Source organism: Melospiza melodia, chromosome Z, assembly GCF_035770615.1.
Source record: "Melospiza melodia melodia isolate bMelMel2 chromosome Z, bMelMel2.pri, whole genome shotgun sequence".
In the NCBI taxonomy this organism is placed as follows: Eukaryota; Metazoa; Chordata; class Aves; order Passeriformes; family Passerellidae; genus Melospiza; species Melospiza melodia.
Window position 1 is genome coordinate 61,316,699 of NC_086226.1, and position 17,132 is coordinate 61,333,830.

A 17,132-nucleotide genomic window follows, 5' to 3' on the forward strand; every position below is an offset into this window, starting at 1 on the left:
ATTTTAGGGAGTACTGAAGCATTTTAGAAAAGTTTGATTTCTTTGCAGAAGTTCATAGTTCTGGAAATAGTCCTGGCAATAGTCTGGGTCAAAGGATTGCCTTGTCTCAGTTCACCTCAGTTCTCTCCTGATTATAGAGAAGGTGAAGCTGATATGGTGCAGTAGGGCGGAGTGCATTCACAAGCACGTCCTCTTTTTCTCATTCCCCATATACCTGTGGAGATGACATCTGTGATGGTAGTTTCATTGCACTATTCAAGCAGGATAGAGAGAAATCTCGCTGTACAAGTGCTGTGTACACACAAACACATGTACAAAACTCTGCAGTATTGCGTTCTGTGTTCATCTGTAACTCAGCTGTTCCCTCAAGACACTATTGTAATATAAATATTAATTTTTCATAGCAGCTGTGAGTCCCCCAGTGGGCAGTGTGATCCCAATTCTGCCGTCTCTCTGTTTGCACTGCTGTTCTCCTTGTTTTGCTGTCAAAGGCAATGTATGAGAGTGTTTTATAAATGGTGGTCACTTGAGATTTACTGAGGATTCTTCTGGACAGCCTTGTCTCCCTGCCCGCCTTTTTTCCCCCTTTGGAATTATACCAGTGCTAATTCCTGTGGTGCATATTGTTTTGTTCTTAAATAAGTGATTTAGGAGAAGCGGTTTCTGAATTAATGAGAACAGAGAGCACTGGAGGTGCTCAGTGGAAATGTTCACAATTAGCCAACTAAACATGCCTGTGCAGTATTATATAAAATAAGAAGTTTGACATGTTTGGGACATTGGCTATGTCTCTGGGCATCCTCAGGCCAAGGTTAATTTCCTGCCCTGTGTTCATAGCAAGAGGAAATTGCAAAGTAGCAGCTTGACAGAATGTCTGTTCACTAGACTGACATGGGACGTGATGTGCATGTACAAGAGAAGCTTATAAGGAGAGGACATAAAGCTGACCTCACTTCCTTGCTAGAAATTGCTTCTGGGCAAAAAATGCATTACATGAACCTTTGTGTTTTATTTGGACTCTTCTGTAAGGTTTGCAACATCTTTGCTGTTTGATGTGGCACTTTATAATTTTGCAGACTTTGGGTCTTTTTATATAAATTTTCTCAAATTTCCTCTGTTAAAAATTAAAAAAAAAAAAAATTGAGAAAGGCCAGACTCGTGAAGTGTTTGGTGGTGAGACTTTCTGAAAGAGAATCTTGCAGCTGCATGGAGATATCCATCCATGGTGCAGTGACTGATAAGAAAAGACAAATGTCATTCTCGGGTTTACCAGAAATGTATTTAGAAATATGCTGACTCTGGGTCATCAAGATGTGGGAAAGTCATTCTCCAGGAGTTTGAGAAAGATGAATTCAGCATGCCATTGCATTGTACACAGCACTCACATCAGCCTTCAGCTGACAGACAGATCACAGTTTCTTTCTGGCTCCATATATATTTCTTGCCACTATCTAGGTCTAACTTTAGAGAGCTGCCTTCCATTTCAGCTCAACCTGAACGCTGACACCAGCACATCATAGCACATGCTGTCCTTGACAGCTTAGGCAAAAATGGATGTTCCTACTCCCCTAGCATTCCCTACCAGTTAAAAAGAGTTGAAGGCCTTGGAGAAGGAATTTTGGCAGCACATTCATGTCCTTACAGCTTTCTCTGAGGCTGGCAAACTATGTGGAGACATTTCCGGTATGCTGATCAGTGCCTTTGGAGAAGCTGGCAGAGCCCCAGCTGTCAAGGTAGATTGCAGCCAACTGATCTGGTGGGATTAGCAAGGATTACCACGAATACTTTCTGTTGGAAAGGAGGGTTTATCAGACAGGGCTGCTTCTGGGGCTGCCCAAATGTGGACTTCTTCTGAAATGGATTTAGTCACCAGAGCAAGTTGTAGACATTGGATGCAGCTCACAGAGGAAGCTAGAAGGCAACAAGCTAAGTGATAGCTGACACTGTCTCTAGGCAGTAGTACAAGGTAAGATAGAATATCATACGTCTGAGACCTCTGTAAATTCATTTCCTGGCTCTGAGGTTTTCCCAGTCTTCCTGGACAATGGAGCCAGTCATTTCCCCCAAAACTACCACCAAATAAATCAGCTTGTGAGCCCTTACAGGAAGGGGCTTGACCTGAGGTCTTGCCTCCTCCATCTTCAAGGCAGGGTTTGCCAGACTTCCTTGAAAAAAGTTTGAAGAAATGCCCTAAGTGGGCATAGGCAAAATCCTTCAAGACTGACAGATGCCTTCAAATCTTGCTGAGTCTCAAATTATGAGAGATGGAGGACATTTGACTTTGCTCACTGCTAGCCCTTGTAAACCCCTTATATCACAGATGTTTAGGTTTGCATCTGCTCTTTGGTCACCTGTGCAGTAATGCTCTGCCTTTCTGCTGGGCCTGCCAGACTTATGGTGGTGCCCTTGCCTAGCTCCAGACAGAGGTGGTGGTGTGGCAGGACTGCTGGATAGCTGCTCTTCTCAGGTTAAGTGTCTGAGCAGCAGTGTGGGAAGTTGTGGGGCTGCACCAGCAGGACCTCCATCAGAAAGGATGAGACATGACAGAGGAGCAAGATGTTTTCTCCCACCTTCTAAGAGGTGGTCACCACAGCTGGTGACTTCCTATCCTGGAGAGCCTCAACCGGAAGAGCCCCAGCCCAGCCTGGCTGAAAGCTCAGGTGCCTTTGGCAGTGGCATAGATTCCTCTGGCTGCAGTCCTGTTTGGTGTGCTGCCAGAGAAGTTCTGTAAATGAATTCATGCACATTAACCAGCTCTTCTCTCAGGCGGGTGTCTCCCTGGCTGTGGAAGCTAGTGCTATCCCTGCACATACTCTGCATCCTGCACTGTGTTTCCTGCTAAACCTTATCTCATAAATTGTGTTCAAGTGCAGGATCAATAGTTACCATGCCTGCAGGGAGTTATTTCACTGCTTTGCAGCTGTCACACTTGGTGCATATTCCAGGTGAAACTGATTTCTGTGATACACTAAGAGGGAGAAATTGAGTCAATTACAGACTGCTTTGGCCTGCTCTGCAGAAAAAAAGTGATGCAGCCTTGCTGAAAAATCACTTCTCTTTCAAAAAGCTCCTGGCTTTCCCAAGCCATTTACAGTCATGTGGGCTTTGGATGGAACCTATGGCTACATTATGTCCTTGTCCAGCTTCCCTCACTCAGAAGATCAAAGACTGCTTCCAGGCTGCTGCTTGCAAAATAAGAGTCCCTGTTTTTGTCCTCTGGTGTTAGGAATGGTACCGTTACTGTGTCAGAAACCCAGATAGAGCTGTGCTTGCCTTTTGTAGGCCCTCATCAGAGAGAGGTAAGGGAGTTTGCTGTAATTTTCTTTGTGGACTTGGTGAGGAGGCTTCCGTAGTGTGTGAGGACTTGCCTAGGAGCACCTATGAAGGTAATTGGTTGAGAAAAATTAAAAGCAGGCAGTAGAAGCTGAGAACCTAAATAGCTGAGCAGTGGAGTTGGGGAGCTGATTATGAGGGATTGTTGAATTGAAGACAAATAATCCATAGCTGTTGTCATAGTCAAATACTTCTGCTTACATCTCTTCCTGTCAAGCAGACAGTAGAACTACTTCTCTCCTTTGGAAAGACATTAAAACAGAGAAAAAAAAGAAAAAAGAGAGAGAAAGGAAAACATGTTAAAGGTAGTGGAAACCACAAGTCAGGTTGCACTTAGTTAATATACTCTATTACTATTTCTGAACTCTGGAATAAGGTTTTTTCCTTAGGCTAAGGAAGAAGGATTAGTACATGCAGAAATTAAATGCCATAAATTTTCCCCCTGCTATCTTCTGCAGGATGAATATAAGCCAGAAAAGGCTTTGTCGGAGGAAGATCTGAAGAATGCGGTTAGTGTACACCATGCGCTGGCATCCAAGGCAACAGACTATGAGAAGAAACCCAATGTCCTCAAGCTTAAAACAGCAGATTGGAGAGTCCTGCTTTTCCAAGCCCAGTAAGTGCTCTCCTCATACCACTCATTGAGGAAAGAAAGCAGTGCTGAAGGAGGAATAAATTTTTGCCTGGACAGGTTAAAACAGAGGCTTAAGAGGTTCAATCTGTTTATTTGATCAGAAATAAGATTAAGTAGTGATGTGATTAGAGTGCACAAATAGTGCATGAGAAAGAAACATCAGGTTTTAAGAGGCTTTTTAATCTAGCTGAGAGAGGCATAACAAGATGCAGGAGCTAGAAGCTGAAGCTCCAGGAAATTCAATTTGGAAGCAAGATAACAGTCAGTGTGATTAATCATTGAAGCAGATGACCAAAGGCAGTCTTGGGTTGTCTGTCTCCTGATGTCATCAAGTCCTAGCCAGATGTCTTTCTAGAAGATATGCTGTGGTTAGAAACAAAGTCACTAGTTAATACAAGGATGATTTGATAAAGTTTTTCATGCTGTGATATCCAGACATAACAGATGACCTGCCTTTTGCTTCTGAGCCCTTTTCTACTGAGATCCATATTAAACCTCCTAGAGATCTGTGGTTACCAGCACAACCAAGACCTTAAGACATATGTTGGAATCAGGGCATTAGTTGGCTCTGTCAGCTGTATTACTGGGATTGGATTAGGGAAAGATGTGTGCTAGGGTGAGGTATGGACCTAAGCACAAGCCAGCCTGTGACTGAGTTACTTAGCACTAACTGCTTGCAGACATAGGTAGGAAGACAGAGCAGACTCTTAAGACTTGTCCAGTTTTGGCTATTCTGACTTTTAAAATACCATAGAAGGGATGGAAAGAGGTAGACAATGCTGAGTCAGCAAGTGCTTAATATGTGCTGCTTCCTCAGGAGCCAAGAAGAAATGCAGACCTGGATCAACAAGATTAACTGTGTGGCTGCTGTCTTCTCTGCACCACCATTTCCAGCGGCCATTGGTTCTCAGAAGAAGTTCAGTCGCCCACTCCTGCCAGCCACCACAACAAAACTATCTCAGGTGAGACATTTTTATATAGTGGGTAGGTGGTAATAATTTCTCTTTCTGTCCAGACACTGGATGGTGGTCTTTGTCACCGTTTTATAGCTGTTGCTGCTAGCAGTCCTAGGAGGAGAAGGCTTGCATCGTAAATCTCTGCTCATTTCCTCGTGCAGGATTTGAAGTGGGGGGAGAAAAGGAACAGACTCAAATACAATTGATTTATGTTTTTGAAGAAAATAGTACCAGATAAAGAATTTTCTTTTTGTGCTTATGGCCCTGCAGAGTACATTTCAGATACTGATTGATGGAGTTATTTTGGGTTTGAGTGTTTATGAAAGCCACTTATTTCAGAAGAAGTGGACATACTCCTGGTCTTTGGCTTTTTGAATTGGTAAAAGGTGAAAGCTGATGCATCAGACAAGCATCAATTATATTTCTCCCACTAGATTTTCCAGGCTCCATTTATTAGCTCAGGGATTTAATGTATAATATATATTTATAAACTGTGTCTTAAATGAATCTCTTCAGTCTCCCTTGTGATCACACAAGCTTAGAATCCCGTGGCAAGGAGTTTCACAGCTCTACTGGTTCTTGCACACTTACACGTATTTCTGCTTGTCTCAGACTGCCTGTGTCAGATGCTTGTGCCCATAGCTTTTTGGGAGATGCAATGCCTGCCTGGAATTCATCCTGCATTGGCAAGAACATGATACTGATTGTGTTGATCAGATTGACAGAGTGACAGAGGTTATACTTCATGACATCTTCCTATAGCTTTTAAAGTGATGTGCCCATGCTGGATTGCTTCTTAAATGTATTTGTTGGGGTTTTTATTGTCTTCGTAAAACTTAGCAACTATCCTTAGAAACCATTGTCTCAAAACCTGTGTTTCTGTAAGGATATGGGGTTTTTTATGTTGCCTGTGCTTTTTCTCTCTCCATGACAGCAGCCTTTCTTCTTACATTGTGGTGACTGACTTACTGTTTTTTGTTCTGGGTTAAAGTTTAAATCATGTTATGTAAAAAAATTATAAACTGGTCTCATCCTTTTGGTTTTAGTTTTTGGTCATGCATACCTTTTAAAAATACAGTATGGTGCTTCCATAATTTACCCCCAGTCACCAAGGGAAGCTTTTTTACTTGTTTTGTATGATTGTTCCATTTAGCATGTTGTTTCCTAGTCTCATTGTTTCCATTTAATCTGGAAAGGGAAAAGATAGATCATGACCCTGTGGTTTGTATCCTGAAGAAGGAGAGACATGAAAAGTGGAATAAGATAAGCTGTTTTAGATAAGGAGAAGAATGTTAAGTGTTCAAAATAGATAAATTCAAAGGCAAGCAGAAACATGTCTGCTTTCATCTGTCAGTGTAGAAAAGCTGCCAGCAGGCTGTTTCTCATGAAAAAAAACCCACAAATTGTCAGATCCCAGTGGTGGATATTTGGGATTTTATTGAATGAGTCATGATGGACACTACTTCTTCAAAGGGTCTGTTCCTGGTCAGCCAGAAGTCAAGGTGCAGTGAGGGCTTAGCATGGGTAAGGAAGAGAGGCTGGACATGATAACAGGTTGTGCAAGATCATTGTACCAGATTTTCTTTCAAAAGCAGAACAGTGTATGATCTTGGTTAGTCCGGCCAAGGAGGTGTGTGACAAAACTATATATAAAGGAACAACCGATCTAGAAAAGACCTACTAGGGTGTTAGGCTTTTTCTTTTTTTCTGAGAATGCACAGCACGCACAAAAGCTCCAGAGATGGTGCCCTGGAAATGACAGGTGCTGTATTAATAGCTGCTCAAAGACCTCCTGTCATCAGGCTGTAGAACTCACTACCATAGGATGTCCCTGGGACCAGGGAATCAGCACAATGTAAAGAGTGATTGGGCACTAATGAGAGAGCATGCACATTTAGAGTAGTAACTAACAGTAACAAGAATTTTGTGGCAATCAGTAGCAAGTGGTTTCAGCCCTACCATGTTTAGGCAGAGGTAAATTATCCCACATATTTCTCTCTTCTGTTCTCCTCCAAAAGAATTGAAACACAATATTAGCTGGGTCTTAGCTATCATCATCTATAGAAGTTTTCCCTTTTCTGCTGTTTTCCACAGCTCCAGCGAGCCAAGAGGCTCAGTCCACAGTGTGACTCAGTGCAGTGCAGGCATATCTGAGCTAGATTTGAAGCTGTGGGCTTCATCTGAGCTGTGGGCTGTACTCAGAACCATACCACAGAGATACAACACTGGCAGCTGCAGCTGTTGCCTCCTCTGAGGTGACGTGCCTACACAGGAGCTGACCTGGGTACTACCTCTTGGCTAATTCACCAATATCTGCATGATCATGTGTCTATTTTGGACTTACCTAATTCAAACATAATTTCAGATCCAAGCCTAGAAATGGACAGAAGGCCATCCTGCAGGAGATGAAAACCTTCTGAGATGAGGGAAGGTTAGCTGACAGATGGACTGGAGGAAGTGAGTGGGCCTAGGTTTATGATAAAGGAAATTGCCTAGAAAGTGGGAGTAGCAGCTCCTCACTTTCTCCAACTGCACAGTGGGATAAAAACCGGTAGCAGCTTAGCAAAAGGAGATACTTTTTGGGGACTAGACAGCCCTTCCTCTTCTGAATGCATTGTATTGTTCTAAACAAATAGAAACCACACACTAGAGAGCTTTTGGCGGCGCAGAAATAGAAGGAGGGGCCCTGACTCTGTGTCTTTTCTGTCCCAGAAGGAACTCCTTTAACAATAAATAACCTGAGGCAGAGTCTTCACCTGTCTCGTTTTGCCCTTGGTTTGTCTGCATACACAACAGTCTTAATTAATTTACAAAAAAATGTGTTAGAGCAAAAGTGTCATGTTGTCAGTATTGCTCGGCAGCAAGCTGCTTCCATTGCTCACAGCAAGGCAATGGATGACAGGTTTGCTCTCTTTCCCAGTGGCATCTGCTAGCTGCTGAGTTTTTCTGCAAGCTTGGCCACTTTGAGTGCCTTTGAGAGAGCTGTTGGTGGCAGCGCTTTGGGATGACAGACTTTATCAATCTAAGAAAAAGAAACTATGAGGTATTATTGTACAGGAACCTCTCTATTTTTCTTTGCTTATTGGATATTTTGGATTCTGTCACCTAAGTGCCTAATATGTTTCTGAAGGATGAACAGCTGAAGTCCCATGAAGCTAAGCTGAAGCAGATCTCCACTGAGCTTGCTGAACATCGCTCCTATCCTCCTGACAAGAAGCTCAAAGGCAAGGAAGTAGATGATTACAAACTGAAGGACCACTATCTGGAGTTTGAGGTATATATGGAAAACATTATTACTTTTACTTCTTGGATGTGGATGGTCTTATATTTGGAGTATAGTCCTGAAGTTCTTAATTTTTCACTTTACTTCCCTAGGAAGTGTGTTCTTGCTAGGCAGAAAAGTCATCTGCAATTGCAGATGCTGGGATGTGGCTCTTCTTTCTGGTGAGAATGTCCTTAGTGATTTAGCTCCCAGCCTGTAACATGGAGGATAGAAACAAGACTCCTGTCCTTCCTCATGTACCTGTTTGAAGAAATTTTAAGATCTTAATGCATTAAGTGTCTTGTGTTGTAAAACTGTGTTGCCTAGTGTATTGGAACCTCAGTCTCTAAAGAATGATTGCGTTCTGCAGGAATGCAGATCATGGTAATTGTCTTCCATTGGTAGGTTCTGAAGGAACTGATATGCTGAAGTTATTGTCATAGGCTTGCCTCCCTCCTCAGAGCCATTGTGTTGTATAACACTTACATGGATGTCAGGATGAGAAGGAAAATGGTAGACTTAAAGATCACAGATTGAATGATGCAGCTTAGGCAGATGCATAAGAAGATTGTTTTGAGTGTCTGACAGCAGCTTTTATCTGTAATGGTGTCTGCCACATTTTAGGACTATGTGGGAATGAATCGGCAACCCAGCGATGTCTGGCATTTGTTATGACTACACCTTTGAGCTTTTCCCCCCAGGACTACGAGTCAATGTTGCCTTGGGTCTGAAAGGATCCTAGTCTAAATAGGAAGTGCTTGGCAAGGAAAATACATAGTCTGACAAAGAGGAAGAGCATATAAGACAGATGAGACCACTAGAGCTGATGCTGGAGGCAACACAGCACAAGCCTCTAGAACTGAAGTAAGCCTTCTGCCCTGTGCGATCAGTTTCTGTTAGAGGGACTCTTTTTACTCCCGAACTTCAATCATTGCATGCTTTTGCTTTTGCAGAAGGTTAACCACTGTGTAGCCACTGTGTTGAGTTTCACTTTGCTGTAGCCATCAGCATGGCTTTATGAAGGAGGAATCGTAACTTAACCAACATGATAGTCTTTTTTGATGTGATGTTTGGTGTGATGGACAAGGGGAGAGCAGTGGATATTGTTTGTTCTTCACTTTGACAAGAATTCTGACATTGTCACCTCTAACAACCTTGTAGTCAAGCTGATGAAGTGGATTACGAAGTTGAAGTGAACGATCGAGATCAAAGAGTTGTGATCCATGGCACAGTGTCAGTTAGTTTTGAAGAGAGCACTCAGATGTACAGAGTAAGCCTCACACTTTCTCTCTGGAGGGCATCTTGTAAAACTTGGAAGATAAAGCATTTTCTTAGCTTTGCGTTCTTGACACAAAGTTTATTTTCTATCACTTTTAGAAGCTTGGTGAGTTAGGATGAAATGTGGGCTGGAGTGTTAAACGTTTATGGAAAGATTGATGAGGGAGTAGATTATTGTGGGGATTTTCTCTGTTTCCTGTGAATTTTATCAGGGATAAAATTTATATCCTTTATCTTTTGAGGATATTCCTTAGGTACCTCAATACAAATCAGAACCACTATAGCCCAGGAAACAAAAGGTGTCCTCTTCACTAGTGAGAGTCTCAAACAGCATTTGAGCTGTGCAGTTCAGGTAAGTGATCAGCTCTGCACAAGTGAGAGAGAGACATCTAAGCAGGCAAGTTGTGGCAACAGCTTCAGTTGTGTGGGAGAAACGGTAATTCAAGGTGCTGATTTGCTGTGCTAAGTTACCTTCACACTAAGCACAGATTTCACTGGCCATGTTGAACTATCAAGACACCATTCCAAGGGTCATGAGAGCAGGCAATTCCAAAATGTTGGAAATCAAACAAATGAGGCAGAAGGCTAAATTGGGATCTTCTTCTGGAGCTAAGTCAAAAAAGTAAGGTTTATGCTGAGTGGAAGCAAGGTCATGTGGCATGGGAACAATTCAGTGAGAGATGCTTCTCACCATTGTAACAAGAAAATTCACGTGGCCAAATCTCAATTGGAGTTGCATCTGGCCAGAACTATGGGGAATGAAAAGAGTGTTTTAAAAAGAGTATCAATAAAAACAGTGTTTTAAAATATATTAATGGCAAAAGGCAGTGTAGAAATAACATCATTGTCGTAGAGGATCAGGATGGTCATCTCACAAACAGGGACATGGACAAGGCAGAGTGTTTAATGCAGTCTTTGCCTCTGTCTTCAATATGGGTGGCAGACCACGGGGATCTCAGTGCCCTGAGATGGAGGACCATGACTTTGAGACTGCTCCCATTTAAACTTGAAGTTGTGTAGGATCAGCTTTTTAAGCTGGATCCCTGCAAATATATGGGGCCTAATGAAATTCATCCAGAATACCTCCAACAGTTTTCTGATGTCATCACAAAACTTGTCTCGATGATATTTGAACAGTCTGGAGAGATCCCAGTTGGCTGGAAACTGTCCCAGTTTTCAAGAAGGGCAAAAAGGATGACACTGGGAAACCAGAAACCACAGGTCTGTCAATCTCATTTCAGTGCCTGGTAAATTTACAGAGAAAATGGTCCTGGGAAGTATTGGAAAACATCTGGAGGGCACTGGAACCATCATCACAGCCAGCACAGCTTCATGAGAGGAAAGTCAGGCTTGTCGAACCTGGTTTTCTTTTATGACAGGATAACCCACTTACTTGATCAACAGAAGCCAGTTAATGCAATCTTTTTTTTTTTATTTCATAAAGCTTTTGATACTGTCTCTCTCAGGACCCTTCTGGAGAAAATGTCCAGCCCACAGCTGGATAAACTCATCATGTGGTGGGTGAGCAGCTGGCTCAGGGGTCAGGCACAAAGGGCTGCAGTGAATGGGGTGACATCAGACTGGTGTGACCTGTCACTGGTGGGGTTCCACAGGGCTTCATCCTTAGCCCTGTGCTCTTCAACATCTTCATAAATGACTTGGACACAGGACTGGAGGGGATACTAAGCAAGTTTGCAGATGATACAGAACGGGGAGAAGGTGCTGACTCCCTTGAAGTCTAGGAGGCCCTACAGAGAGACCTTGACCAATTATGGGACTGGGCAATCACCACCTATATGAAGTTCAACAAGGGAAAGTGCTGGATTCTGCATCTCAGATGGGACAATCCTGGGTGTATGGAGCACCTGGGAATGAGAAAATGGAGAGCAGTGCCATGGAAAGGGACCTGGGGTCCTGGTCAAGGGCAAGTTGAACATGAGTCAGCAGTGCTCTGGCGGCAGGAGGGCCAACTCTGTGCTGGGGTGTATCAGGCTCAGCATCAGCAGCCAGGCAAGAGAGGCACTCTGCTCTGCACTGGAGCAGCCTCTCCTTGAGTGCTGGGGCCAGTTTTGGGTCCTCAGTATAAGAAAGATATGAAGCCTCAAAGCTGCCAAAGGAGGGCAGTAAAGATTATGAAGGCCTTAAGGGGAAGTCATGATGAGTAGCTGAGGTCTCTCGGTTTGTTCTGCCTGGAGGAGAGGGAGGAGCTAAGGGGAGACTTCATTGCAGTCAACAACTTTCTTGTGAGGGGAAGAGGAGGGACAGGCACTGATATGTCTGTGACGAAGTGTGGGAATGGCCTGCAGCTATGTCAGGGAAGGTTTAGGCTGGACATTGGAGAGAAGTTCTTCTTCACACAGAGGCTGGTTGGGCACTGGAACTGGCTCCCCAGGGCAATGATCACAGCACCAGCCTGACAGAGTTCAAGAATCATTTGGACAATGCTCTCAGGTACATGGTGTGATTCTTGTGGATGGTCCTGAGCAGGGCTAGGAATTGGACTAGATTATCCCTGTGGACCCCTTCCAACTCAGTTAATTCTATTATTCTGTGAGGCAGTAAAAATCCCAAACCAAACCTAAATGTTGAGCTGTATGAAAATTGTGAATGGAAACTTTATGAATGGAAAGCTTCCCTTTAGAACAATGTCCTGTCAGAGTTGGCAGGAGTGGTGAAAGAGCTGACTGTATGAGATTAAATGCAAAGGGCAAGGAGAGGTAGGATTTTGTAACTGTGTCTTTCAGGCTGAGACAGCAGGCTAAACCTAGTGTCTGTGTACAGGTGGCTATGCTGATACATCTTGGGAAACACACCAAAAGGTCCTGTGAGTCCCTAAGGTAGCAGCATAGTACCATTTGGAAGGAAGATGCCAATTTCCTTTTCTGTAGGTCCTTACAATTTCTTTTTGTTCACACACTGGTGATGCCTTCATTCTTGTTCCTAGCAAAAGAGATGAAGGAGAGGTGAAGCATGAGGTAACTGGTCCTAGTTCAGGTGTGCAGCCAGTAGCATTTGTTTTTGATGGTGTCTTTACTTACACCCAGCATGGAAGGAACAGCTTTCATTGCCTGTTCTCTGAGGAAGTACTGCATAAGATTGAAAAAAATTAGTTGCTTATTGCAGAAAATTTATAGTTAGAGAAGTACCTTTTGAGTGCTGTCAGATGAGAGGTGAAGCCAGAATACCGATGTGCGGCTACTTCATACTTCATTATTATGTGCATTCATTCTTCAGAGATAATGTTGCAGAAGCTTTTGAATGGTTTCGACTTCTGTGGTTTTATTTCTTGACAGAAATTGCCAAATTGATTTCTTTTAAAGCAAAATTTCCAGTAGCATTTATCTAACTTCAAATGTCAGGTCACTGAAAGACCAACTTTGTTGTGGTTGAAATCAAAGTAGAAGTGTGTTGATTAATTGTAATAGAAATCAAGGGCCCACAAAGTCCAGGGGAAAATGGCCTTTTGCACACATGCAGGTCCTGGATTTCCATTCTGATTGCCGAGTCTTGAGACTTTGGTGGTGTTTCTGGACCTATAAAAGCATAAATCCATACAAGTAAAGCCCCCCTCTCAATTTCATGATATTATGCTGTTCCCAAGCTAAGAGCACTGGCTGGCCTTTTGCAGAAGCGTCTGGTTCATTTTGTGATGAATCATCCATCAGCTCAGTGCATCATCGTCGGAGTTCTTGCTGTTTTTCCATTTCCATTTTTATTAAATGACACATCTTACCTGCTTCATGTGTTTGTCTCTCACGTTGTGGAGCTCCATCTCCAGATATGGAAGTCATAGGAGTGCTTATTTATTTAATTTGTAGGAGGATTCTGTTATGATTCTCCTCTGTGAGGATTTGTTTATTCAAAGGATTCTCAAAAGCCAGTCACATTCTCTTCTTTTTTTCCCCCTTTATATTCCATACTTCAAAGCTTTTTGACTTCCTGCCCTTAAATAAATGTTTTTACCAGAACTTCATTATTTTGTTAGAAAATGTAAAATATTTTCTTAAATACTTTTTTCCTCTGTCAGGAACATAATAGCTTGGCTGCTGTTTGCCACTTTCAAATACAAGTTAACAATCAGTACACATATTTACATCCACCTTCCCTGACTCCCAGCACACTGAGATCGCTGTAATTACAATGCCTGCACCATATCTTTAAGTGGATATATCAGGGGCAAGTTACTAAATAAATCCTATGAATGTTCTCAGGACATCCTGCCTCAGCATCTGTTTCTGAGACCTTTCAGGGGTCTTCTGTTACCATACCCTCATATTCTTCCTTGCCGAATTGTTTTGTGGAAAATGATGCAATCGGAGCAAACAGAATGAAACCTTCCTGTTGGAGAGGGAAAACTCTGGTCCAGATGAGGGATAGAACAAATGGGCATGGGGCACAGTAAAGTGAACTTTTTCCAGATGAAAAATAGAAATGTCTGGACAGATAGCAACCTTCATCATTCCCTGTGAGTGATATAGCAGGGAAACATGCCTTGCTGCTGTCATAGCCTTCTTATCTGCTCCTTTTTGTTAAGGTCTGGCCTTTTAGAAGATTTTCCCACATGCCTAGTGGTGGCCGTGATGGTACAGTCTGAACTTAGACCCTGCTTTGGTTTCTCCCCCGTGGCTAAGAAAAGCAGGACCTGCTGGTGGGAGTGGAGAATTGCAGCTGAGCAGGATTTTTGTTGTCCTTAGTTTCGTGCACTTTATCTCCATGCATGCCTGAGCACACAGGATCTCAGAATGTGTGAGCACAGCTTTGGTCTCAGCATGACTAAAGTAGCAAGCTTTCATTTGATGGTGTTACTTGGAATGGGAGCCAACACTCATTGGAGCATCAGGATTTGTGTGCTGCAGAACTGAGTGCCTCTAATTACACAGGCCTCAGTCTGCCTGAAATCCTCTTTGTTTAATTTACATTAGCCACTGTTGTCCATATCCACAGTAGGCACCATTGTTTGCATACATGCTGAGCTCCTGGCTTTCAAGGCCAGCAGAAAGCATTAAGTTACTGAGGTGGTCTCTCATGTGCCCTTGCAGAATTTCTTTGAGACTAATTTGGGCCTTTCTTTTCATTTCCCAGAAAAATCGCTATGAGATTTACGTTGGCCTGCTGAAAGAAGGGGTGAAGGAGCTGCTGAGTGGAGGAGAGAACGATGCGCCAGGACTGAAGAAATCCCACTCAAGTCCTTCTTTGAATCAGGAGTCTCCAGTTAGTGCCAAGGTGAAACGCAATGTCTCAGAGAGGAAGGACTACAGGCCAGAAACACCCAGCATTAAGCAGAAGGTCACTTAGGGTGGAAATGACAACTAGGGGAACAGCCATGCAGCAAAGTATTGGTGGTCAAAATTTTTTCATTTAATAACCTGTCATTCACAAAAAATAAGTGCATCTGCCTGAATGGGGTGTTAGTGACATTTTCTATTGTATATTTTGCTGTTTCTGTGCAGATTGTGGGAGATGTCTTCGCTCCTGCTTTGCTTTGCTTTGTTAATTTATCATTTAGCAATTGAAGCATCGGGACTTTTTTGTGTTATTCTGTTTCTAAAGGAGCTGGGGAAGGGGTAGAGAGCTGTGACGTTTATTCTGTCTCCTCCCCATTTATCTCCTCCCATCGGCATGTGGCTTTCATCTCTCAAGTCACTTGTCACTTTATTTACGTGGTGGGTGGGAACAATAACTGGACAAGTGCTGCAGTGCTGTGAATGTGAGCTGTAGCTGTGAGAAAAGCTGTGCAAACATGCAGCTGCAGAAGGCTGACTATGGGGTAGGGTGGTGGGAGCACTAGTTTCCTGACAATGTAAGGCATGTTGGTACTGGTACTGAGCAGCAGGTGGTACAGTAAATAGTCACTGTTGCTTATTGTTACTGCATTGACCCTGAACACTTTGCGTGTGTGAAGGAATGAACCTGGAAACCTCTGGCAATGCTGAGATGATGGCATTGGAACAATTTGTTTGCTTCCTCCCAAGCAGGGAGCCTTCTCCTGAGTTTGCTGCCTGGAAGGCATCCAAACCTATGCTGTCTCTGCAGTCAGGAAGATTAGGGATTACCCAGTTGGAATGGCTATCTGGGCTTCACATTTATTTGCAGAGAAGGCTGCTGTAGATGTCAGCCATTAGCATTATATATTAATTATATATATTAAAGACAAAGGGCCTCTGTGTAGTTTTTAACTATACGCTCTCACTTAGCTGCTATATAGAGCCTTATGATATATTGTGTCCTGTCGCTTCCCCTTCCAGGGGTTTCCTTGTTGGTGTGCAAAGAGAGCTGCTTTCAATTCCTCTCATAGTGACAAAGCACTTTGCCTTTTTTCTTCAGAATGGGATTCTCCTCAGTTCTCCATTTTCCTTCTTTAGCTCACATATAGGTGGAAGAGGCTGGTGCCTCCTCACAGTTCCTGCATACCCTGTGCCGGACTTTCCAAGGGGAGCACAGATCTGGGAGAGACCACCGTGGGTAGGTCTTTCCATACCTGAAAGGTACACTCTATGCCCTGTTTGTGCCATAGACCCTTGGGGTGGCCAGCAGTTTTTCAGGCACAGAGAGCAGAAAGATGACATAGAAATAATTTTCCTACTTCCCAGCCCCTCTTGTCTGGGCAGTGTCATGGATCTGCAGAGAGTGCTGGCTCTCCTGTTACCCAACTTGTTACCTGAGTTTTAATCTCAGTTTTTATACTGACCCACAGGGTGAGCTTGGACAGGTCTCTCCCATTTTGTGTCACCCTTTCTCTATATGAAGTAGTACTACCAAACTGGCCTTTCCCACAGAGCGCCTTGGGAGATAATGTTGAGGGCCAGTTGAAAACTGCTCCTTGCTGTTTGTTCTTTTGTGCCTGGCACAGGACAGCCTTCTTGTTGAATGCAATTCTTGATGCATATAGAAATGTCAAGATCACGGCAAGGACTGTTTAGAAATGCACTGGTGTTTTCAGCCCAAGTAGTCAAAGGGCCGTACATCAAAAAAATTGTTATCTGAGTGGATGTGTGTTCTGTCTGGCTTCCCAAGGGTCCAAGTCAATTCATCTAGTTTTATTGAGCTGCCAGTCCAGTGGGCAGAACTAAGAGTGATCAAAGAGAAAATGCCCTTAACAGCCACTGCATGACTTGCCTTCCCTACTGAGTACCACCATGCAACAGCTTTTGTGGTGTTGTGCTGTCTGTTGTTGTGCATTCTCAGATGTGAGGTTTTGGGGCAAATTGATCCTTGCAGCTGCAGCCTGGTAGCGAAGCCAGATGAGACTGTTCTCATGAGTGATGTTGAGATGCGCATCCATCTGGCATCTGCCACAGTTGAGGAATGCGGAATACTCCTCTGGGAAGAAAACTTGACCTCCCTTTTATGATTGAGGAGTGGTATTTAGTGTTCCCACTGAGACTCTCCAAACTACATGGCCCTTGCTCACTCCCTCCTTCTCCTCCCATCCTTGCTGTGGGCTGGAGAGGAGGATTGGAAGCATAAAGGGCAAAGACCACAGGCTGAGATAACAAAATTTACTGGAAGTGGGAATGAGATAAGAAAATGAATGGTAGACAAGAGCAGTATTAATAACACAGTGCTCAAGAATACTCACCACGCAGAACCCAACAATACCCAACCATTTGCTTCCCAATACTCCCACCCAGGAGGGACATCTTCTTCTGTTCCTGGAAAATGACATGAA

At 43.4% G+C, this 17,132-nt stretch overlaps 1 protein-coding gene across 8 annotated transcripts in view; it reads left to right on the top strand.

Moving 5' to 3' along the window:
- Positions 1-15,618, top strand: part of PSD3 (pleckstrin and Sec7 domain containing 3) — a 112,629-nt gene extending 97,011 nt beyond the window's left edge. For all 8 annotated transcript variants that reach the window (XM_063180790.1, XM_063180789.1, XM_063180791.1 and 5 more), the window contains 4 exons: positions 3,792-3,949; positions 4,785-4,929; positions 8,054-8,197; positions 14,546-15,618. In XM_063180790.1, the coding sequence (XP_063036860.1) occupies positions 3,792-3,949; positions 4,785-4,929; positions 8,054-8,197; positions 14,546-14,758 (660 nt within the window). In that variant the 3' untranslated portion in view covers positions 14,759-15,618. The remainder of the gene's footprint in view (positions 1-3,791; positions 3,950-4,784; positions 4,930-8,053; positions 8,198-14,545) is intronic.
- The last annotated feature ends 1,514 nt before the right edge of the window (positions 15,619-17,132 follow it).